Source organism: Mustela nivalis (assembly GCF_964662115.1).
Source record: "Mustela nivalis genome assembly, chromosome: 17".
Classification (NCBI taxonomy): Eukaryota; Metazoa; Chordata; class Mammalia; order Carnivora; family Mustelidae; genus Mustela; species Mustela nivalis.
In genome coordinates this window covers 60,261,869-60,286,772 of record NC_139036.1, presented here as the reverse complement: position 1 = coordinate 60,286,772, position 24,904 = coordinate 60,261,869, and the positions used below count along the sequence as shown (strand labels likewise).

The 24,904-nt window shown below is 47.9% G+C and overlaps 1 protein-coding gene and 2 long non-coding RNA genes across 6 annotated transcripts in view; 1 reads left to right on the top strand and 2 right to left on the bottom strand.

Annotated features, from left to right (window-relative positions):
* The window catches only part of LOC309850933, a 1,194,231-nt gene that overhangs the window by 975,937 nt on the left and 193,390 nt on the right, over positions 1-24,904 (bottom strand). The gene's annotated exons all lie outside the window — the stretch shown is intronic.
* RNF213 (ring finger protein 213) overlaps positions 1-24,904 on the bottom strand; it is a 105,175-nt gene that overhangs the window by 57,124 nt on the left and 23,147 nt on the right. For 3 of the 4 annotated variants that reach the window (XR_014304485.1, XM_082705389.1, XM_082705391.1), the window contains 9 exons: positions 24,570-24,826; positions 22,000-22,197; positions 18,928-19,150; positions 18,273-18,328; positions 17,069-17,222; positions 14,214-14,384; positions 10,740-10,829; positions 9,962-10,084; positions 8,909-9,089 (listed from right to left, as the gene is read on the bottom strand). Coding sequence is in view for 3 of the 4 variants with exons in the window: in XM_082705389.1 (XP_082561515.1) it covers positions 8,909-9,089; positions 9,962-10,084; positions 10,740-10,829; positions 14,214-14,384; positions 17,069-17,222; positions 18,273-18,328; positions 18,928-19,150; positions 22,000-22,197; positions 24,570-24,826 (1,453 nt within the window). In the remaining variant the exon portion in view is untranslated. The remainder of the gene's footprint in view (positions 1-8,908; positions 9,090-9,961; positions 10,085-10,739; positions 10,830-14,213; positions 14,385-17,068; positions 17,223-18,272; positions 18,329-18,927; positions 19,151-21,999; positions 22,198-24,569; positions 24,827-24,904) is intronic. The other variant, XM_082705390.1, reaches the window with a different exon arrangement.
* On the top strand, positions 9,587-21,686 carry LOC309850924. Its single transcript, XR_014304528.1, has 2 exons — positions 9,587-9,662; positions 21,111-21,686. It is a non-coding gene; the product is annotated as an uncharacterized lncRNA (long non-coding RNA).

The following is a 24,904-nucleotide window of genomic DNA, read 5'->3' as shown; positions in this document are numbered from 1 at the left end:
GTCATTCTGTGTTTCAGACGTGCTTCTCCCTTCACCCAATTCTGCTTCTGCCTGGAAGGCTTCCCAAATGACCTTGATCATGAAGGATTCCTCCCATGGTGGCGATAAGCCAGGAGAGCCACGTTGCTCTGGATTTTAAAACCTGGGCCCCTTCAGTATGCTAATATCATTCTTAAACCACTGTCTCCTCTATGTGCCCCCATCTTGAGAATCCATCCAGGGGAAGAGTGGCTATACTGGCACTCAGCAAGTGTGACCCAGATGGTTTTAAGGGAGTGTTTTCATAGCATATGGAAACAGAGATACATCAATGTCAGGATTTGATTCTGGCACATCTTGGCTTTCTCACAAAATTTTGAATTTGAATTTTAAGAACAATCTAGAAAACAGATTTTTAAAATATATTTAATTCAACCACCAGAGGCCTTCCCTCCTAGTAATTTTAGGGATGTATGACATGATGAAAAGACCAGATTTTTCTGTGCCATTAAAATCACATGCAGCAGCTTTGTTTGTAATTGCAAATTCTTGGAAGCAGCACCAAGATGTCCTTCAGTAGATGAATCGACAAACCGTGGTCCATCCAGACTATGGAATATTATTTGGTGATAAAAACAAAGGTGCTAATGGAGGAGTAGCAGGCTGAGATGACATCAGGTAGCAGGAAATTGAACTAGATAGTTTATCAAACCGTTCCAAACACCTACAAATCTAACAGGAGATCGAAAATAAGAAGAGCAGCAATTCTAGAAACAGAAAATTGACACCTTCTGAAAGGTAGGACCAGCGGAGAAATGAATCCAAAGTGACGGGAAGATAGACCATAGGAGGAGGGACCGGTTCCGGCAACCAGCGGAGCAAAGGAACACAAAATCAGAACTTTTTAAAAGTCTGCTCCACTGAGGGACATCGCTCCAGAGGCTAAGCCAGGGTTAGCCCACGTGTGCACAGTGTGGTCTCAGGTCCTGCAGGGTAACAGAAGGATCAGGGGTGTCTTAGAGCCGCAGAGCTCGCAGGTATTAGAGTGGGAAGGCCGGCTACAGAGACAGAGCCAAGGAGTGAGCTCTCAGCTTAGGGTTATCTTAAACTGTGATCCATGGCACAGTCAGGCCACTGCTCCTTGAGCAGGGACCCCAACAAGTGGCAGATCCGGGGATACCCCCTGGAAGATCAGCAGGGATCTGCTGGGTTTGGAGACTCCAGGAAAGGCTGTGTGCCAGAAACAGAGACGCTTGGTCATGGGCTGCTTCGGCTAGGGAGCGCAGCCGGAGGCCAGGGAGACAGGAGTGATTGAGCGCTTTTCTCTGGGGGCGCACTGACAAGTGGGGCCCTGAGCTCTCGGCTCCTCAGGGCCAAAGACTGGGAGGCCTCCACTTTCATTCCAGTCCTCCAGAGCTCGCCAGGAAGCTTTCAGGCAACAAAAGCGAACCCGAGCGGATTACTTAGCCCGGCCCATGGCGACGGTGGCACAATTCCGCCTCGGCAAAGACACTTGAGAATCACTACAACAGGCCCCTCCCCCAGAAGATCAGCAAGAAATCCAGTCAAGACCAAGTTCACTTATCAAGAACAGCAGAATTCCAGAGGAGGAGAAAACAAAGCATGGAATTCATGGCTTTCTCCCCATGATTCTTTAGTCTTACAAAGTTAATTAATTAAAAAAAATTTTTTTCTTATTCTAACCTACTTTAAATTTTACTCTTTCAACATTTTTAACTACTTTATCTTAACAATGCCTTTCATTAAAAAAATCTTTTGAAACTTCATTATTATAATCATATTTTATTATTCATTATATCTAACTTTATTTTTTGTATACACATAGGGTTTTTTCTTCTAAAAAAATCGGGGGTACAACTTCTAATAGATCAAAATATACCCTAAATCTAGCACAGGGCTTTGTTCTAGTCTCCAGCCTGAGAAAATTCTCTCCACTTTTTTTTTTTTTAAAGATTTTATTTATTTATTTGACAGAAAGACATCACAAGTAGGCAGAGAGGCAGGTGGCGGGTGGTGGGGGGGGAACGCAGGCTCCCTGCTGAGCAGAGAGCCCGATGCGGGACTCAATCCCAGGACCCTGAGACCATGACCTGAGCCAAAGAAAGAGGCACAACCCACTGAGCCACCCAGGCGCCCCCTCCCCACGTTCTTTTTCTTTTTTTCCAGCATATATATATATATATATATATATATATATATATACACCTATATATACACATACATACATATACATATACATATACATATACATATACATATACATATATACGTGTGTGTGTGTTTCTTTCTTTAAAATATTGGGAGGTACTTTCTTCTAAAAGACCAAAATACCAAAATTAAGTGGGTGGCTCTGTTCTATTCACCTAATATATACATTTTCTTTTTAATTTTTTTTCTTTTTCTGTTATTTATTTTCCCCAAAATTCTTTTTACCCCCCCCTTCCCTCCATGATTTGGGGTCTCTTTTTATTTGGTTAATTCACATTTTCCTGGAGTCTTTGCCACCCTTTTAGTATTTTATTCTCTCATTCATATATTCTTATCTGGATAAAATTACAAGGCAGAAAAACTCACCACAAAAAGAAGAACAAGAGGCAGTAGCAAAGGCTAGGGACCTAATCAATATGGACATTGGTAATATGTCAGATCTAGAGTTCAGAATGACGATTCTCAAGGTGCTAGCTAGGCTCGAAAAAGGCATGGAAGATATTAGAGAAACCCTGACTGGATAAATAAAATAACTAAAATCTAAGCAATCTGAAATCAAGAAAGATATTAATGAGGTGCCATAAAAAATGGAGGCTCCCGGGGTGCCTGGGTGGCTCATTGGGTTAAGCCTCTGCCTTCGGCACAGGTCATGGTCTCAGGGTCCTGGGATTGAGCCCGCATCGGGCTCTCTGCTCAGCGGGAAGCAGGCTTCCCCCTCTCTCTCTGCCTGCTTCTCTACTTACTTATGATCTCTCTCTCTCTCTCTGTCAAATAAATAAATAAAATATTTTTTAAACATGGAGGCTCTTACTGCTAGGATAAATAAGGCAGAAGAAAGAATTAGTGATATAGAAGACCAAATGATGAAGAATAAAGAAGCTGAGAAAAAGAGAGACAAACAACTACTGTACCACGAGGGGAGAATTCGAGACATAAGTGATACCATAAGATGAAACAATATTAGAATAATTGGGATTCCAGAAGAAGAAGAAAGAGAGGGGAGAAGAAGGTATATTGGAGCGAATTATTGTAGAGAATTTCCCTAATATGGCAACGTGAACAAGCTTCATAAACCAGGAGGTGCATAGAACCTCCCTGAAAATCAATAAGAATAGGTCCACACCCCGTCATATAATAGTAAAATTTACAAGTCTTAGTGACATAGAGAAAATCCTGGAAGTAGCCTGGGACAAGAAGTCTGTAACAAACAACGGTAAAAATATTAGATTGGAGGCAGACTTATCCAGAGACCTGGCAGGCCAGAAAAAAATGACATGATATATTCAGAGCACCAAATGAGAAAAACATGCAGTCAACAATACTATATCCTGCTAGGCTATCATTGAAAATAGAAGGAGAGATAAAAAGCTTCCAGGGAGGAAAAAAACAAGCTTCCAGGACAAACAAAAACTGAAAGAATTTGTAAACACCAAACCAGCTCTACAGGAAATATTGAAAGGGGTCCTCTAAGCAAAAAGAGAGCCTAAAAGTAGTAGACCAGAAAGGAACAAAGACAATATAGCCCAACAGTCACCTTACAGGCAATACAATGGCATTAAATTCATATCCTTCAATAGTTACCCTGAATGTAAATGGGCTCAAATGCCCCAATCAAAAGACACAGGGTATCAGAATGGATTAAAAAAACAAAACCCATCAATATGTTGACTACAAGAAACTCATTTTAGACCTGAAGACACCTCCAGACTTAAAGTGAGGGGGTGGAAAACAATTTACCATGCTAACGGACATCAAAAGAAAGCTGGGGTGGCAATCCTTCTACCACATCAATTAGATTTTTAGTCAAAGACATTAATAAGAGATGAGGAAGGACACTATATCATACTCAAAGGGTTTGTCCAACAAAAGAATCTAACCATTTTAAATATCTATGCTCCTAACATGGGAGCAGCCAACTATATGACCAATTAGTAACAAAATCAAAGAAACACATCAACAAAATACAATAATAGTAGAAGAAGTTAACACCTCCCCCTCACTGAAATGGACAGATCATCTGAGCAAAAGATCAACAAGGAAACAAAGGCCTTAAATGAGACACTGGACCAGATGGACATCACAGATATATTCAGAACATTGCATCCCAAAGCAACAATACACATTCTTCTCTAGTGCACATGGAACATTCTCCAGAATAGATCACATCCTAGGTCACAAATCAGGTCTCAACCGGTACCAAAAGATTGGGTTCATTCCCTGCATATTTTCAGACCACAATGCTCGGAAGCTAGAACTCAATCACAAGAGGAAATTTGAAAAGAACCCAAATACATGAAGACTAAACAACATCCTTCTAAAAAATGAATGGGTCAACCAAGAAATTAAAGAAGAATTGAAAAAATTCATGGAAACAAATGATAATGAAAACACAATGGTTCAAAATCTGTGGGACATAGCAAAGTTAGTCCTGAGAGGAAATATTTAGCGATACAAGCCTTTCTCAAGAAATAAGAAAGGTCTCAAATACATAACCTAACCCTACACCTAAAGGAGCTGGAAAAAGAACAACAAAGAAAGCCTAAACCCAGCAGGAGAAGAGAAATAATAATGATCAAAGCAGAAATCTATGAAACAGAAAACAAAACAAACAAACAAATGAAAACAAAACAAAAAAACAACAACAATAGAACAAATCAAAGAAACTAGGAGCTGGTTCTTTGAAAGAATTAAGAAGATCGATAAACCCCTGGCCAGACTTATCAAAAAGAAAAGACAAAGGAGGGGCGCCTGGGTGGCTCAGTAGATTAAAGCTTCTGCCTTCGGCTCAGGTCCTGATTCCAGGGATCGAGCCCCGCATCGGGCTCTCTGCTTGGCAGGAGGCTTGTTTCCTCCTCTCTCTCTGCCTGCCTCTTTGCCTACTTGTGGTCTCTGTCTGTCAAATAAATAAACAAAATCTTTAAAAGAAAGAAAGAAAAGAAAAGACAAAGGACCCAAATAAAATCATGAGTGAAAGAGGAGAGATCACAACCAACACCAAAGAAATACAAACAATTATAAGAACATATTATGAGCAACTATACGCCAGCAAATTTGACAATCTGAAAGAAATGGATGCATTTTTAGAGATGTATAAACTACCACACCGCAACCAGGAAGAAATAGAAAACCTGAACAGACCCATAACCAGTGAGGAGATTTAAGCAGTCATCAAAAGTCTCCAAACAAACAAGCGCCCAGGGCCAGATGGCATCCCAGGGGAATTCTACCAAACACGTAAAGAAGAATTAATTTCTATTCTCCTGAAACTGTTACCAAAAAATAGAAATGGAAGGAAAACTTCCAAACTCATTTTATGAGGCCAGCATTACCTTGATCCCCAAACCAGACAAAGATCCCATCAAAAAAGAGAATTACAGACCAATATCCCTGATAAACACAAATGCGAAAATTCTCACCAAGATACTAGCCAATAGGATCCAATAGTATGTTAAAAGGATTATTCACCACGACCAAGTAGGATTTATCCCAGGACTGCAAGGTTGGTTCAACATCCACAAAATCAATCAATGTGATACGATACATTAATAAAAGAAAGAACAAGAACCATATGATACTCTCAATAGATGCTGAAAAAGCATTTGACAAAGTACAGCATCCTTTCTTGATTAAAACTCTTCACAGTGTAGGGATAGAGGGTACATACCTCAAAATCATCAAAGCCATCTACGAAAAACCCACAGCAAATATCATTCGCAATGGAGAAAAATTGAGAGCTTTTCCACTAAGGACAGGAACACAGCGGGGATGTCCACTATCACTATTGCTATTCAACATAGTACTAGAAGTCCTAGCCTCAGCAATCACACAACAAAAAGAAATTAAAGGCATCCAAATCAGCAAAGAAGTCAAACTCTCACTCTTTGCAGATGATATAATACTTTATGTGGAAAACCCAGAAGACTCCACACCCCCAATCTGTTAGAAGTTGTACAGGAATTCAGTGAAATGTCAGGATATAAAATCAATGTACAGCAATCAGTTGCATTTCTCTACACCAACAACCAGACAGAAGAAACAGAAATTAAGGAGGCAATCCCACTTACAATTCTGCCCAAAACCATGACACCTAGGAATAAATGTAAACAAAGAGGCAAAGAATCTGTACTCAGAAAACTATAAAGTACTCATGAAAGAAATTCAGGAAGACACAAAGAAATGGAAAAATGTTCCATGCTCCTGGATTGGAAGAATAAATATTGTGAAAATGTCTATGCTACCTAAAGCAATCTACAAGTTTAATGCAATCCCTATCAAAATCCCATCAATGTTTTTCAAAAAATGGAACAAATAAACCTAAAATTCATATGGAACCAGAAAAGACCTCGAATAGCCAGAGGAATGTTGAAAAAGAAAACCAAAGTTGGTAGCGTCACAATTCCGGACTTCAAGCTCTATTACAAAGCTGTCATCATTAAGACACTATGGTACTGGCACAAAAACAGACACAAAGATCAATGGAACAGAATAGAGCCTCCAAAAATAAACCCTCAACTCTATGGTCAACTAATCTTCAACAAAGCAGAATGTCCAATGGAAAAAAGACAGTCTCTTCAACAAACGGTGTTTGGAAAATTGGACAGCCACATGCAGAAGAATGAAACTGGACCATTTCCTTACACCACACATGAAAATAGACTTAAAATGGATGAAGGACCTCAATGTCAGAAAGGAATCCATCAAAATCCTTGAGGAGAACACAGGAGCACAGGAAGCAACCTCTTTGACCTCAGCCACAGCAACTTCTTCCTAGAAACATTGCCAAAGGCAAGGGAAGCAAGGGCAAAAATGAACTATTGGGACTTCATCAAGATCAAAAGCTTCTGCACAGCAAAGGAAACAGTTAACAAAACCAAAAGACAACGGACAGAATGGGAGAAGATATTTGCCAACGGCATATCAGATAAAGGGCTAGTATCCAAAATCTATAAAGAACTTATCAAACTCAACACCCAAAGAAGAAATAATCCAATCAAGAAACAGGCAGAGGACATGAACAGACATTTCTGCAAAGACATCCAGATGGCCAACAGACACATGCAAAAGTGCTCCACCTCACTCGGCATCAGGGAAATATAAATCAAAACCACAGTGAGATCCCACCTCACACCACTCAGAATGGCTAAAATTAACAAGTCAAGAAATGACAGATGCTGGTGAGGATGCGGAGAAAGGGGAACCCTCCTACACTGTTGGTGGGAATGCAGGCTGGTGCAACCACTCTGGAAAACAGCATGGAGGTTCCTCAAAAAGTTGAAAATGGAGCTACTCTATGACCCAGCAATCACGCTACTGGGTATTTACCCTAAAGATACAAACGTAGTGATCCGAGGGGGCACGTGCACCTGAATGTTTATAGCAGCAATGTCCACAATAGCCAAACTATGGAAAGAACCTAGATGTCCATCAACAGATGAATGGATCAAGAAGATGTGGTATATATACACAATGGAATACTATGCAGCCATCAAAAGAAATGATTTCTTGCCATTTGTGACGACGTGGATGGAACTAGAGGGTATCACGCTTAGTGAAATAAGTCAGTCGGAGAAAGACAACTATCATATGATCTCCCTGATATGAGGAAGTAGAAATGCAATGTAGGGGGTTTGTGGGGTAGGAAAAGAATCAGTGAAGCAAGATGGGATCGGGAGGGAGACAAACTGTAAGAGACTCTTGATCTCACAAAGCAAACTGAGGGTTGCCGGCAGGAGTGGGGCAGGGAGAGGGGGGTGGGGTGATGGGCATTGGCGAGGGTATGTGCTCGGGTGATACACATACAGGTCTGGCGTTTCACAGACCTGCACCCCTGGGGCTGATAGTATGTTATATGTTAATAAAACATGTAAACAACAACAACAAAACAAAGCTGCTTTGAGCCACAAAAAGACACGGAAGAACCTTACAGTAATAGCGGGAGAACCTGCGAGTCGGGGCAGGGAAGTAGAAATATGTGAGCCCCGTACATTCTGCTCAATTTTCCTGTCAATGTACAGATCCAGCGGAAGTGTCTATTAATTAAAAAAAAAAAAAATGTCCGCTTTCAATAATGTCCACAAAATCCCCACATCCATGATCTTGTTTTCTCCGCGCCGCAGCCACCGGCGAGGGGCTCCGCTTCTCCTGGCTGTCCCTGTGCTCTGAGGGCGCCGAGACTCCGAATCCTCGCACTGGGACGTGCAGCTCCGAACCCAGGGCTTCCCCCGAACCCGCATCGGGGGCCTCACAAACTGCAATACGGTGTTTATGGGGCAGTCCGGGCCTCACGCTCCCCGATCCGAACAACGCCCAGAGTGTGGGCTGAGGGCGGAGGAAACGGACGGTCCGAGCCGTTGGCCGGACGTGGTTCGCGCGGGAGGGGACAGGGTCGCTGACCCCGGGAAAACCGAGGCGTTCCTCCCCGCAGACACACGGGGGTTCGAATTTGGGTCCTTCATCGCGATCCCCAAGAGCCTGCGCGAGACCATGACAGCCCAGCGGAGCGCGGGGTCCGTCAGGACGCGACAGGGAAGCCGCTGGGCGCAGCAGCCCGGCCTGGCCCGGCCCGGCTCCGACCCACGGCGCCGGGTGGCCCGAACCCCTCGGGCTCCCGCGGCCCGGCCGCTCCCTTTGTCCAGCCTCCACCCCACATCCCGGCGGGGTGCCCCGCCGCCCCGGGTCCCCGCGCCCCCCGCAGACGCACCGCACAGCTTGAAGAGATGCCTCATGTCCTCACACAAGAGCAGGTGCTTTAAAACCGCGTCCAGGTCGTCGGCGGCGTCGCCGTCGCGTCGCGGCCAGGACTTGGTGATCACGGCCGACACCAGGGTGCCGAACTTCCACAGGTCGTGCCTGGAGATCCTCTCGAGCACGCTGGTCTGGGACTGCGGGCGGGCGACGCGGCGGGGCGGGGCGTGACCGGTCGGCGCCGGCCGGGCCGTCGCCCGCGCGCGCCGCAAGCCTTCGGCAGAGCAGGAGCTTGCTCCCGCGGTCCGCCACCTCAGGGGAGCCCGGGAGGAGGCGGCCCCGCTCGGATCCTCCCCGCCCCCGGGCCGGAAGCCCTCGCTGCGGCAGGAACGTGACGTCGTCCCGCGGACGGGAGGCTGCCGGGGGAAGCCGCCCGAGCGAAGCACGCGCTCGCCGTGACGCACGACGGCGTCCTCCAGAGAGGAGGGGCCGGGGAGGACCCCCGCGCCGCGGCTGCGCGTCAGACGGACGAGCGCGAGCAAGATGCAGAGCAGCGGGGTCGGGAGGGAAGGAGCGCAGAGACCTCATCCGCCCTGACGGCATCTTGTGGCAGGAAAAAGCCCAGGGCGCTAGAGCGCGCACGCACTTTACAAGCGCGCGCACGCACGCGCACGCGCAGATATATACACGCACGCAGGCGCATGCGCCCACACGGACAGGCGGAGGCTGCTCCCGGGAGGCCGCGCGGGTCCCGCCTCGCCGACGAGACGGTGAGTGAGTTGACAGAATCTTTTCCGCTTCGTAAACGTGCTTTTCCCCCCGTAAACGTGCGGTGGGCCGGCGGCGGGTTCCCCGCAGGCCGCTGGCGCTCCCCCAGGCCGGCGGCACTGACCGGCGCACACGCACGGGGGGCGCGCGGGGGGGCGCCCCCAACCTCCCCCGCGGGTGACGGGACGCTGCGCGGCGTCGGGGGGTGAGGGGCCGCGTCCCAGGCCGGGAGGCGGATGCCGGGGCTCGGCGTGTGGGAAGCCGCGCGCGGTCGCGGTCGCCGGGCCGGCGGGGCTGGTACCTGGCAGGCCGAGCTCACGGCCTCGACGGCGCACTTCTGGAAGCATCGGGACACGCGGTCTTCCCGCTCCGTGGCATCCCAGTGGGGGCTGCAGAAGGCGGAGATCTGCACCAGCGGCTTCTCCTGCAACCACACGGGCGCGTCGGGGCCGCCCTTGAGCCGCGGGGACCCGGACGCTCTTCTCCGCTCGCCGCCCCCGCCCGGCACGGCTCGCGCCCCCGCCCCGCGGGCGGCCGCCGCCACACAGCGGGACTCCGGCCCACACGGGACTCCGGCGCGCACAGCGGAATCCGGCGCGCAGACGCCGCTGGTCCCGCGCGGAACAGCTAGGTCAGGAGAACCAGTGCCCTCCCCCTGGGTTCTGCTTCCCCCAAAGCGTCCTTTAATAGTTACGCATCCGCGTGTCTCGTGAAGAAGCGCACCCCCACTTCCCTGGGGCCACAAGCTTTAACGAAAGGGAAGCCCCTTCTGTTTCCCGGTTTGTCCCCGGGCTTAGCAAGGCTTCGGTCACCGACAGGCCACGTGGAGCTACTGCGTGTGGGGCGCCGGACTCCCCATACCTGTGGGGTTTCCCGCCGGTACGAACCCACCCCCTTCTGCGCGGGGATGTCATCTTTGATCAAACCATTAAGGCTGGGTCAGCAAGCAAAGTCCCCCTGGCCCCGTGCCCTGCCCACCAGGCCTCTCCGTTCAAAGGCCATGTGTTATCGGTAGGGGGTGGGGAAGGGTCCGGCTTCCTCAACACGCCCCATGAAAAGAACGACCCGACTTCTGGTACCTGCTTGATTCTCCCTTCCAAGTCCCCCATCAAGGACTCCTTCCAGTCGTACCCCACGGGGAAGTTGATTTCCACCAGTCGTCTCCAGACCTGCAAAACACACGTGTCAGTGACAGCCTCCGTGACAACGAAGTACCGTGGGGAATTCTATGAAAAAGGGAAGACTTTTATCGAAATTCCAGGAGCAGTGGCCACCTGGGACTTGACCGTGTCCTCGTCCCTGGTGAGCCGTGTCAGTGGCGCGTCAGAGCCAACCCTAGACTTTGAGAAGGGCCTGACAGGACCAGCCCACCAGGATGGTGCTTCCACAGTGTAACTGGTTTTGGTTCTGAAACTATTTCTCGCACTTGCCTTATTTCAAAAACCTTCAGACATACGGAAAAAAAAGGTGCAAGAATGGACCAATGACACCCGTATTTCTTCAACTGGATTCCCCAGGGATTAATACTCAACAGCTGCTTTCTGTCTTCCATCAGAGACTTGCACAAGGAGGTCACGAGATCCCTGTCCTGTCAGGGCTGACGGGGGCAGGTCTGCCGGATTTCTCCATGAAGTGCTTTTCTCCTTTGCATTAAATGGTCCTCTGTGGCAGGCTACTCTGGATATCCTGTTCCTTGATACTTCTGTGCACCGACTTCAACACCCATGGATGGATTTTGACTGAATTTATTACTCCTGCCACGTTACAGGATGAAGGGTGTTTTGGGTGTTCCTTTGTTTTTTTAAGCAGGCTCCATGCCCAGTGAGGGGCTTAAATTCACAACCCTGAGATAGAGAAGTCACTTGCTGTACAGACTGAGCCCGCCAGCTGCATTCTTCATGGAAAGAAAAAAAATGGACAGCCGGTTAAGAACCTGGCCCTTGATTTTGGCTCAGGTCATGATCTCAGGGTCATGAGATCCAGGTCCAGGTCAGGTTCCACACTGGACATGGAGCCTGCTTAAAAAACAAATACCGAAAAACAAACAAACAAAACCTTTCTCTTCCCCCCCCTGCCTTTTTTCTGTAAATAAGTATCAGTGACTTGTAATCCAGTCCTGGTGTTACTCGTTTGGATGATGCAATTGTCCTAGATTTGGCTAATCCCTTCAGACTAGCTTCTGGGTCCTTTTTTAAAAAATGTGGAATGACTTTCAATTTATAGAAATCCTGCAAAGATAAGACAGAGTTCGCATGCATGCTCAACCCAGCTTCCCCTAATATTCATGACTTCCTTGGCCTCGGCAGAGCTGTCAAAGCTAGGAAACAGGCATCTCTGGAGTGACATGAACTACAGATGCAGCCCTTCTCCATCCCAGGGTCTACTCCAGGATGCCAGCCCGCCATGAGTCTCATTCCCACAACTTGTCTCAGGTTGGTGCTGCACTCTTCATGCCACCTCTGAAACCTGCTTGTCCTTCAGAAGCACAAATCTCTTTGTGGGGATGGTATTTAGCAGCTTTGCTTGGGGTTCCCACTGTGCTCCTGGGCCTGGCCGTCCTGATTTCTAGGCCTTTCAGTGCAGAGAGCTAGGAGCCACTACAGCTTTTTGGGTCATGAATTCATACCTCGCTGGTGGCTCCTGGTCCTCTGCTGCATCTCCCTTCTCCACAGTGAGAAAGGACTCCAGCTCCCAACAGTGTCAAACCCTATGCTGTTCCACTCAGTTTTAACAGGATACAGATTGCTCCACAAGCGCTACAGGAGTTCTACCACCAATCGTGAAGTTTCTAAATAAGGTTCGAAACTCCTGTGTATTTTCTTCCCTTTGACCTCAGACTTGTTTTCTCTGAGGGAGATTGCTAGAAGTTCTGTTCTCTGACTATTTGGATTCATGATCTTTTCCCCTCCCAGTGGAGAAGTAACAAGTCTGTGGTACAGCGAGGGTCATCAGCCCTGCTCATGTATGGTCTCAGCTGTGTGATTTTATGACCACCCTGTTAAAGTGTCCCTGGAAGGCGACTTCCTGGTGCAATGAGCCGTCTGGTTCGCTCATCTCTCTTTCCACAGCAGTGTCCTAGCGCTAGCTGTGGACGGACAATGTTGAAGAACAGAGCTGGGTTTGTCCCATCTCCCCAAACCACAGTTCCCTCCTCCGTAAGGGGTTAGGCACCAGCCTCAGAGGGGATGCTCAATGACATTCTAATTAACATTATTTCACCATTATTACTGCATTTAGCTGAAAATCATCCTCTCACGTCAATGGACCAAATGCCATCCTGAAGTCATTCTTAATGTTTGGGGGATTATACCATTTGAAATCTTGAAACATTTAATAACTTAGCAATTATAACTCAATAATTCAATCATTTTGTTTTTGTGGGATTTAAGTCTTAAGATGCCTGGCATTTCACAGAGCAATTACAGAAGGCTTTTCTGATGCTTAAGAAACACAAGCTGAAATCTGCAACTTTTGGGGGGCATTTTATTTTGTCCATATTCTAGTCTATTCTATGTGAGAGACCAACATGTACAGTCACTTTCTATCTTGATGGGCACTGACATACAGGCTGACATACAGACATATAGGTCTGATTAGGAGGCTAAGAAGAATCTGGAAATGAGCCGTGAGCCACAGACACTGGTTGCATCACCCCAGGCAGACAGGGGAAGGAAAACCACAGATCGAGCCAGGATGGGAGTACAGAACCGGATGCTCGGCATACACACTGCTGGCTCACTGGCCACCAGCCGGGAAAACCTGCAGCCTCTAAGGATTATAAGCTTTTGTGGCCAAGGTTTTCTTTCGGGCATTTTCCTCAGTGGCCATCACCTCTCTAGTTTTCGGGGGGAATAAGAAAGAAACGGATAGGATGTGTAGACAGCCCTGCAGGACCTAACCCAGTCCTGTAAAGCCAGAGGCGTCACACGGTACATTGATGGGATTGCCCAAAATCTCACGTCAAGCACGGAGATCATTTTAAGTGGGTTCTTCTCAACACCACGGAAGGTCAAGTGGTAGACCCTTCATAACTTGTTGGAAGTAGGAAGAAGACATTAAGCATTAGGATAAAAAACAGAGGAAGTAAGGCACCCCCAGCCTTCAGCACGACCCTTTCTTACCCCTCCATCTCGGAGCAACGCATCCACTCCTGCTTGGGTGACCCCTCCACGGGCCAGACCCCCCAGTTGCCCTTGTCCTCCTCCACCTCATCCAGCCTTGTTCTGGAACCCTTCTAGCCTTTCTGAGGCTGATTTCCCTCAGAAATTTCTTTGACTTCAGAAATCCCTCTGCCCAGTCGCCTCTTCAAGTACCTGTTGTCTCCACTGTTTCCTGACATTTCCAGCCTTAACTACCTCCCACCTTCCTTGCTCAAATAGAGCCCAAAGGCCCCGTGTCCCCGCACTTCCCACGAGGCCTGTCACGGGGGGCCTGCAGGTGGTATGACCAGGAATGGGCTCTCCAGTCCTGAGGATGGAGCACCGGCCCGGGGCCAGCACATTGCATCCCTGCTCAGACCGCTGTGGGCGGCGTCTCAGCCCCCCAGGGCTTACCTTGATTTCCTCCTGGTATCTGAATGTGACAGCTGATGTGTAGGTTTGCTTAAAGATGCTCTCCCGAAAAATGTCCCGAAGCCAAGCTCTCGTCGAAGTGACTGTCTCCTGGAATACTGTTTGCACAGAAATCTTCCCAGCTTCTTTTCTTGGCCCTTCGGCTGAATCCTGCTGCAGCAGGGGAGAGAAGGTATGTAATGGTCCCCGAGCTGTGACTCAGGCTACTCTGGAGACAACACTGTCCCTCCCCAGTCCACAGCAGGCCCTAGAGAACAGCAACCTCTGAGTCACAGGAGTGCCTTCAGGACACCTGCCTCGCCAGGGGCTACATTCAAGGTGCTTCAATTTTCCTGGACCCTGGATTCACTCGGAGAGCTGACAACTCAGGCAAAGTGGGGGAGGGGCGGGAAGGACAAGCATGCCGCCATGAACCACCCTAGCAGAGGGGACCATGCCTTACCAATGAGCAGATCATGCCAGACCAGGCCACGCCGGTACACCTTCTCCAGACTGGCTGGGTAAGGGTGCACCCCAAATGCAGAGCCACCAGCAGCTCAGAGACACCCTTCCCCCAGGGCACCATGCAAACCCCTGATCCTTGGCCATAGAAACAGCCCAAGGTGGGACAGAGGTAAACCCAAATCCATGTTCACCTCCCATGAAGCCTCACCTAGTCCCTCTCTCCCTCTAGAAAATCTGAGTTCCGTGGGGTCGAAGGCTCTGGCGTTTCCCCCCACCACAGCAGGAGCACAGCCATATGAATGCAGGCGTCGGAACGCCCATCTCTGCAGTGGCTGCTCCCTGAGGCCCTGGAAGGGTCTCCCCAGCTCTGTGCTAGCCTGTGTTCCTCAGCGGAGTTCTACAAGTTAGAAGTGTCAGGACCCACAACAGGACTTGCTGCTACTCCTCCCTCCCAGCTGGTGGCCAAGCAGATGCGGTTCTCACCACAGGAGCTGATGCTGCGGGGGAGAGGGTAACAATTCACAGACAGGCGGGCAGGCAGGCATCTGGGCCTTAACCACGGTGGGCACCAAGTAGGGAAAGTACAAGGTATTCTCAAGACCTACGAAAGGGAAGATACCCAGCCTGGGGCAGTAAGGGGCTCTGTCCCTAAAAATGAGGAGGGTGCCAGATGTGTGGGAGGGTGGGTAGAGGTGTGCCTGGCCAGCACGACAGATCACTGGATGGCAAGAGGTGGCAATGGTTCTCAGCTGAAATTTGGACATCTCAGCCCTTGTTTAAAATCCCCAAACGATGCAGCACCTTCTAGAATAATCCAGAAGCTTCAGCATGGCATGCCTTCCCTGCGATCTGGCCTTCCCTGGATCTGGCTCCTTTCCTGCCACAGTGTTCCTTGCAGGCCCTGGGGAATAGCAGCGTTCCTCCTCCCTGACACCTCCTCCCTGAGGGCTGTTTCCTCTTCATGGGAATGCAGGCCCTGCCCTTGGTGCCCCGGGCACCTTATCGACCCTCTAGCTTACTGTCTGTCCCTGGTGGTGCAGTGATGTGTTCACAGGGTGGCGCCCCAGAGACCTCTCCAGGAGGCGGGCCATTGTCTCTCCCATCCCCCTGTCCTCTGCACCAGGCCAGGCAGAGACGGGCAATTCAGTGAATAGCCCAGACCTGAGAATCTAGGCTGGGGGCTCACGCGTGTGCTCCTTGCTTTTCTGACTCCGGTGTCCTGCCAATCCAGTGAACCCTCTGTGTCGGGACCCATCTGGAAGCTAGTTGAAAACACATCACTTTTGTTGAGTGCTAGTTTTGTGAAACTTTTTGTTTTTATGGCATGGAGAGAGTATTTTTACCATGAGGTAGATTACACTGGTCTGGGATTCTGACCCACATTTAAGACTTTTTTTCTGCAGGAAAATAGACCCTAGAAAACTAACAAACTTCCTAAACACAGTTTATTTGGAAATAGGCACCCACCTTATGGTTTAAATGGCACCTGATTCATAGAAAGCAATCATCTTACCAATAATAGTTATTTTAAACTGTGTCTTTGGTATTTTAAAGAAGAAAAGAGTGGAAGGAATAAAGTTAAAACATACATTGAATTCTTCTCCATCATTAACATCACAGTTCTGAATCATAATACAGTAGACCAAAAGGTGATTAGTCTAAATATAAAATCTCCTATCATTTTCAAATTAAAGCCCTTAAACTCAAGCATGCAGAGTCCACAACAAGAAGCAAATGCTGTCGTGAGCGGCAGCAGGCGTGAGTCTCAGAGACATGGTGTCAGGTGAAGCAAGCAGACACAAAACACAGAAAGTTCAAGGACAGCCAAAACTCAGGTTTGGTGGTAGGAGACAGAAGGTGGTTCCCTCTGGGAGGTGTGTGGAGGGAGTAGAGGGAGAGGGCACAGGGTGCTGGGGTCTCCCTACAGCTTGATTCGGGAGGCAGCACAAGGCCCTGAGGTGTGTACTTAGGACGTCTGGAGCGGCTGCTGTATTTAAGGAACAGTGTGCAGGAAATGAGGTCACGTGGGAACAACCATGCATGGATTCGCACTTTGGGCACATATTTTGGGCACCTTGCCTGACTCCAGCCAGCTGCACTGCTCTTCCGTTAACCCATTCATCTGGTGTTTTGTATGTTGACCCCTGCACTGCCTCTCCACCTCCAACTGAAGCCCTAGGAGGGCAAGGGTGCAGACTCACTCACCAAAACATCCCCAGTGTATGGAACAGAACCCAGCATGGGGGAGATGCCCAACAAATATTTGAGGAGGGGATCAGCCACTCTGTTTCCCTCTAGCAATCCTAGAAACCAGCCGATCTCTGTTCTGTAGTGAGGCCACTTGGAATTCCATACTTATTGTGGGTGCGACATGGTGTGTGTGTTCCACTTACCACTAGAGGCTTAAGTGAAATAATTCTGCAAACAATCTCAGCAGATAAGGCAGGCAGCTCATAAAACTTTTGGTCTTTTGTTATTCTGCAGACAGTTTCATGAAGTTTCAGGCACACAGTCAAGTAGGACTGTATCAAGGGCTCCTCAAGAATCCTACCCCGCAAAGAGTCAAGAGAGATCATTGAAGTAATTTAGGAGAAGTGAGAAAACAGTACCCATTTTCCCTGAAGAGATCCTTCCCTTCAAAATACCTACGAGGAAGACATGGTTCTGATCCCAAGTTGGTTAACATTGATTGGGAACATTTCAACAGATCCTGAACTTATGACCAAGATAAAAAAGGAAACAAAGTCCTTTTGGTTTGCCTCCATGGTCTGAACTCTTTAGACAAAAGCAAGTCAAACTATTTCCAAGTGTAGGCCCTTATTCGAAAGAAAAAAATGCTAGGGATGTGTATTACTGAAAAGTGCTAGAATGGGCACTGAGCGTGGAGACCACATCTCACATTCCCCGGCTGGCAGAGGGCCCGATCTGGTGGGACCTGACTGGAGCATGGTGTGGCAGGTGGCAGGACAAAGGCACCGTGGGGTGCTTCTGTGGGACCCAGGGGAGACTTGAAGCCTCGGGGCTTGACATTAACAGAGATCTGACACCCCCACCATCCTGAACACCCTAAGAATTCAGGTGAGGTGATATGGAAAAAGCTCCGAGAATCTCAGGAAACACCTATCAGCATGTGTGGGTTTCTGCTGTTTTGCATTCCGCATATAGTGTGTCCCTTCGGGGTGTCAGAGGTCATACAGGTCTGTAGGAGCAAATGATTTCAGATAACCATGCAAAGCTAAGTTTGATTTTTACTTTCAACCGGCCTGACTTGCAAAAAACACACAAAGACCAACGTTCAAGAAATCCAGAACATGAGCGTGAATATGTAATATGGTGATCATCAAAAAAATAAATGGAAGCAAATGTGTAGGAAAAAAGACCAGATGGAAATAAACCAAAATCTTAGCAGGTGATATTGATTATTTTCCCTTAAGACAAAACCAAACCAAACCAGGATGTTCACAGCTTAAAAACAAGGTTGGATATACACTGAGGGCCTTCTGATTTCAACAGTAAATATGGGAGACGGCGGTCAGTTTTGGAGAGAGGGAGGTAACCTCATGCAAGACAGAGGCTGCATTTCACTTTTCTACTTACTTGTCTTGAAAAATATCCAGGAGGTGCAGCAGCATTTGAAAAACTTCCTCAATGTTCTGGGGCAATGAAGAGAAAAGATAGGAAAGAGTTAATCAAGATGCCACCATCTTCCTGAAAACAGAACTGAAAAAACAAAACCAACCTAAATAAGGCAAATATAAGTTTTTTCTCTACATGGATAGAAATGTACCCAATGGGTTTTTTTCTACATGGGTAGAAATGTAGTTCTTTTCTTTCTACCCATTTCTACAAATGAGTTTTCTTTCTACAAATGAGTTTTAAGATGCTCAAGAACCAAGCTTACATCTTTCACATATAAAATTCAGGATTTAAGATTACACTGTTTTCTGCACTGCACAAAATGGGAAAAGAGGGAGCAGCTGTGTGGACCCTGTCCGGAACTCCCCCAACACATACACATACACAGCCTGACTGCTCCAGCCCCCCCCCCCCCGACCCCGCCCCAGAGTAATGGCAAGCAGAGCAGCCATGCAGCCCTAAGAAACAGTGGCCCCACCACGTCTCCGGCTTCAAAGTGCTTCACCCCTGCCAGGATTTCAGAAAAAAGGAATCACGGGTCCTGTATGTCTAGTTTGATCTGCTTTTGCTAATAAGCAAGGACTTGAGAGCCTGTTCCGGACAAAAGACAACAGACCTCCTGATTTGTGCTGAAGACTTTTCTAAGCCCTTGAAGCCGGTACCAAGTCCCTAGAAGGCAGTCCAGGACGCGAGCCGGGGAGCGACTCAGATATTCCGTGAAGTTCTTCATATAGTAGACTAAGTTGCTCAGAGGCAGCAGACTGAACCAGGACTGGAACAGACACACATCTACGTCCAGCAAATGGCTCCACTCTCCCATAAGGTCAATCAGCGGTATCCTGGATAAGGGACAATGGGAACAGAAGGGCAGCCGTAGGGATCAGCACACACAGACGGAGTGAAGGTAAGTATAGTCATGTTAGAAGAGACCCATAACGTTCAAACTTTAAAAACAACTGACTCAAATAAAAAGCAAACAATAAGATATTAAGAATTCACTAAAACGGATGAACCTTGAGGACACGACGCTGAGTGAAGCCCACCAGTAGCAAGGCCAGATACACTGACTCTACTTCCGCGAGGTCTCCAGCTTGCGCAAATTTGAGAAAGCAGCCAGTAAGGATGGTGCTTACCCGAGGGTGGGGGAGTCAGGGAGACAGAGATGTTGCTTAATGAGGACAGAGTTTCAACTTGAAAAACCTCTGGGATGGAAGGTGGCGACCCAGCCATGCGAGCGGGCCGGATCCCACTGAAGTCCACACAGAAACCGATCAGGAGGGCAACTCAGAGGATGTGTGTATTTTGCCACAGCAAAAAATTACAGGAAGATGTAAGCACTTTTTCCAGCTTCGCTGAGATATCACTGACATCTAACATCGTAATGTAACATAAAGTGTACAATGTGTTGACTTGATGCACTTCCCTGAAGGATTAGTTAGCACTAACGCCATGTCACGTGACCAGGACTCCTCTCATGCTAACAAGATCTCCTCTCTCTGCAACCTGGGAGTCTATCATACAGTATCACTATTGATAGTCACCACACTGTGTCTTGGGGTCCCAGAACTTCCTCATCTTCTAGCTGGAAATTTGTACAATGACCAACATCTCCCGATTTCCCTCAGCAGCTTCTGTCCTACTCTGTTTCTAGAAATTTGACTTTTTTTGATTCCACGCAAATGCTATTGTACATATCATATTCCCATGTGTGTGCATGTGTGCAAGTGTATGTGTGCGGGTCTCACATCTCTGTTACCCATTCATCAGTCAACAGGTACTCGGTGGTTTTCGTGTCTTGGCTATTATGAAGAATGCTGCAGTGACCATGGGGTTGCACATGTGCCTTTGAGATGCCAATTCCATTTCCTTGGGATACATGTCCACAGTAGGGACCTCTGGTTCAAAAGGGTGTTGCACTGTTAACTTTTCCTCCATACTGTTTTCCATACTGGCAGCAATGATGTATGAACTAACTATTTTAATGAGCTACTAAGTAAATGCTTCAAATCGAACAGTCCAAAGGAGCCCAGTGAAGGTCTTTAAATCATACAGATTCTGTGACATTGTACAGGAGACCCCCGATGATGACCACTGGAAAATCAATAAAGCTGGGGTGCCTGGGTGGCTCAGTGCTTAAAGCCTCTGCCTTTGGCTCAGGTCATGATCCCGGGTCCTGGTATCGAGCCCCACATCGGGCTCTCTCTCTGCTCAACGGGGAGCCTGCTTCCCTTCCTCTCTCTCTACCTGCCTCTCTGCATACTTGTAATCTCTGTCTGCAAATAAATAAAATCTTTAAAAGAATTTAAAAAAGAAAAAAAATCAATAAAGCAAGGCACACAGAAGTCCCAGGAGTACGAGGACCCCATGGATGAAGGTTCACAGCACAGTAAAGGCCGCGTATGCCTAAAAAGGACGATCTTTAAGACCAAGGCTGGTGTTTGCCATTCCCCACTGTTAACAAGTAAATTTCTTCCAGACGGTTTGTACGCCACTGAAGGGTCCTAAAAATGTATGCAATGATATAAGAAATCTTCTTTTTCCTTGATATAAGTAATCTTAACTGGGCTTTAACTTCTAAAGGTTCCAGTAATAGTGAAGGAGCAGTGACTTAATTTACTTTAATCCCTAACAACCAGCAGCAGTGTACTGGGTTGCTGGAGGGGTGGGAGCAGGTGAGACCTGGAATCCTTTCTCTGACCCTGACGGGCCAGGGGGTAGGGGAACGCTGTGCTTGCCACTGAGTAGTATTCCTCTTTTTCAAATTTTTTTATCAAATTTTTATTTTATTTGTGTACTTAGGTTTGATTTACCATTTCTCATTTGTGGATTGTACATTCTGCGTCTCCTCTAAGAAAGCTTGGCTCACCTGGAGACTGTTACTTCCCTACCCCAAGACTGGCACGTACCACGGGCCGAGCCTTTGACCGGGCAGGACTGCCTTCAAGGATTGAGCTTGGGGAAAGAATTGGACAGGGAAGCAACAAGGATGCTCGTGAAAGCATGCGTGCTTACAAAGTCAGAAATAACCTGTCCAGTCCTTGCTTAAGTGAAAGTAAATTCTGATGAGTAAGCAGTCATTACAACAATGGAGCCATGCGTTTACTGACATGGAGTTGCTCACAAAATACTGTGAGGTGAAAAAAAGCCTGTTTGGAAAACAGAATAAGGAGACAATCATTTGGGGGCGCCTGGGTGGCTCAGTGGGTAAAAGCCTCTGCCTTCGGCTCAGGTCATGATCTCAGGGTCCTGGGATCGAGCCCCGCATCGGGCTCTGCTCAGCAGGGAGCCTGCTTCCTCCTCTCTCTGCCTTCCTCTCTACCTGCTTGTGATCTCTCTCTGTCAAATAAACAAATAAAATCTTTAAAAAAAAAAAAAGCCAATAAATTTTCACTGTTACCTAGCATGTCACATGCCCGCAAAGCTGTATTTGGACAAAATCCTAGAAATGTGCATGCCAGACTGTTAGCAACAACGATTATCTCTGGGAATTCAGGCTTGGTTTTTTGTTTTTGTTTTTGTTTTTTTAATATTCTTTGTTACATTTCTTGTATGTTTAAAGTTTGTTAAAGAAGTTATTTTAAAAGATTGCTAGAAGCGGAAACGTGTGCACCCAGAGGGCCGCCGGAGATCCCCGAAGCATGGCTGTGATTCCAAGATTTACAGACGGAAGTGTAGATCTGCAGCTTACCAATCTAGCATTCTTTCCCGAAACTCAGAGAAGGAGATTCCTTCCAGGGCCGCCCAGGTGTCCTCAGGCTGCATCCTGGGGTCCTTTCCTTGGGGCACTGGTGCCAGGCAGTGGTGCAGGACCGGCAGGGTAAGCACCCAGAGGTCCACTCTTGCCTCCATGCACCGTTGGCACAGATTGACCAGGAACTCTCGCCAGCTGCGAAGGGAGCAGAGAGCCCGCAGTGAGCTGTGATGGCCAGTGTCCTGCCCCCCAATGCTCTGACAGCTCCTCACATAGAGGAGGTAAGGAGCACTCAGGGTGGCTGAAAAGAGTGACTAGCCCCAGGAAAAACCTGGTTGCATGGGACATGGGGGTGCCCTTGGCACCCTGCGAAGCGTCGGGCCCCGGACAGGCCTTCTGTGCAGACCCACAGCAGATGTCCATCCCCTTGACAGCTGAGGTTCAGGGGCTATGTGACCTGTGAGCCCAGGCCCTCTGGCGACAGTAGGCCCAGATACAAAGCCACTTTGCCCACGCAAGGGGAAGCCTGTCAACCACATACGGCACACTGCCTTCCGTCACAAAACAAGAATGCTTGCCGCTTCTCGGAAACCCTCAAAACACTCTCACAAACCTCCTACATTTGCTGCCAGTTCCTCTCCCTTAAAAAAATGTAGTTTTGTACTCAGTGTTTCAAGTTTGTAAAACCAAGAGACAGATGTCCCAATAAGACTCACTGCTCAGGGAAGGCTGCCTCCTACTGCCCTCCAGTTCTGTTCACACAGCTCCTGAAAACAGCGTAGGAAGGGCCTGAAGTTATGGGGTGCTGAGCGGGGCCCCTCCACCCAAACGACGGGGCAGGGCAGGGCAGGCTGGCGACCCGCGAAGCCCAGGGAGAGCACCCCCCCATTCATCCTCGGGCATGACTCACTGGGCCCTCACAGCCCATCTTCAAACCCCAACCCCCGCAACCTTGCACACACAGGGTGATATGGGACATTTTCAAGTTTTCGTGCTTGTGGGCACTGCTCCTGGGCTCCCAGAGAAGCAAAAGTTTGACATTTACAAAGGTGAAAATGACTTCAACCATGGGCTCTATTTCTGCCAGGAGCACACACAGTGTGTCTGCTTCATTAAAAAATAAATAAATAAAAACCAAAAAGGAGCATTCCAAACAGAAAGATAAGAGAAAATAGGGACGCCTGGGTGGCTCAGTTGGTTAAGCCCCTGCCTTCAGCTCAGGTCATGATCCCAGGATCCTGGGATCGAGTCCCACATTGGGCTCCTTGCTCGGCAGGGAGCCTGCTTCTCTCACTGCCTCTGCCTGCCTCTCTGCCTGCTTGTGTGTACTTTCTCTCTATCTCTGGCAAATAAATAAAATCTTTAAAAAAAAAAGAGAGAAAACATGTCCTGGTTCCCACAAGATTAAAGTATTATACATACTAAACACATAAGGGAAAGTCTGTAACTTTCTGAATGTCCGTCTCGATGATCTGTAACTCCTTCCACAAAGAGCACACATCACCCTGCACCCCGTGTTCCTTCCCTGGAGCGTGTGTGCTCCTCTTCGTGGGTCCCAGTTGTCTGCTTTAACTTGGGCTCAAATAAAATATTTCCCTGTTTCATTCTTCTTTTTTTAAGATCTAATTTTTATGTGACGTGCCTGGCTGGTTGGGTCAGTGGAGTGTGCGACTTTGATCTTAGGGTCGTGAGTTGGCGGCCCACATTGGGCGTGGAGCTTACTTAAGAAAAAAAAGAAAACTAATAATAAAATCAATTTAGGGGAGCCTGGGTGGCTCAGTGGGTTAAAGCCTCTGCCTTCGGCTCAGGTCATGATCTCAGGGTCCTGGGATCGAGCCCCTCATCGAGCTCTCTGCTCAACGGGGAGCCTGCTTCCCTCTCTCTCTTCCTGCCTCTCTGCCTACTTGTGATTTCTCTGTCAAATAAATAAATAAAATTTTTTAAAAAAATCAATTATTTTTGAGTCATCTCTATGCCCACGTGGGGCTCCAACTTACAGCCCCGAGATCAAGAATCGCCAGCTCCACCGGCTAAGCCACCTAGGTGTCCCACTTCCTTTATTTATTTTTTTAAATTTTATAAAAAAGGGTTTCTTCATTTTGGGTCACCAGGGGCAAGGCATGGTACAGCATAAAGCTTCGCAAAAGCAGGCTATTCGACAGAAGAGTAATAAAAGTAAAAACAAAACATATGCTAGGAAGAAGGCCAGGGAGGCCAACACTGACACGGCAGGCGAGGGAAACCACGAGCAGCTTTACTTCCGGCACATCTGCATCCGACCCACGACCAACACTCATTTGTAGAATCAGATCACTCTTAGAAACAGCTATAGGGGCGCCTGGGTGGCTCAGCGGGTTAAAGCCTCTGCCTTCGGCTCAGGTCATGATCTCAGGGTCCTGGGATCGAGCCCCTCATCGAGCTCTCTGCTCAACGGGGAGCCTGCTTCCCCCTCTCTCTCTGCCTGCCTCTCTGCTTGCTTGTGGTCTCTGTCTGTCAAATAAATAAAATCTTTTTTAAAAAATTTAAAAAATAAACAGCTATAAAATCATTTGACACACACACAATACCTCTGACATGTTCTAAAGATGTGGCTTAGGTCACTGTCAAGGTCTCCTGGCGAACGCGCGTTGGAGGAAAGAAGACTACAGAGGATCTCCAGGTCATTCTTTGATAAGGGTATGTCAAACTTTTCCACAGCAAAAAGGAGGATCAGGCCCATTCTCAATTTACTCTTTACTGGGCTGTCTTCAAACAGAGGATCCCCACTTCTTTCCAGAAACGGTGCCGCATGCTTTTTTAAATACTCCCACAGGTTTCTCTTCACCTGATCCCAGGAGAGAAGACAGAACCACGGACTTGAAGCCAGGAGGGGTGCGAGAGGGGCCCCTTCATGGCCCTCAGT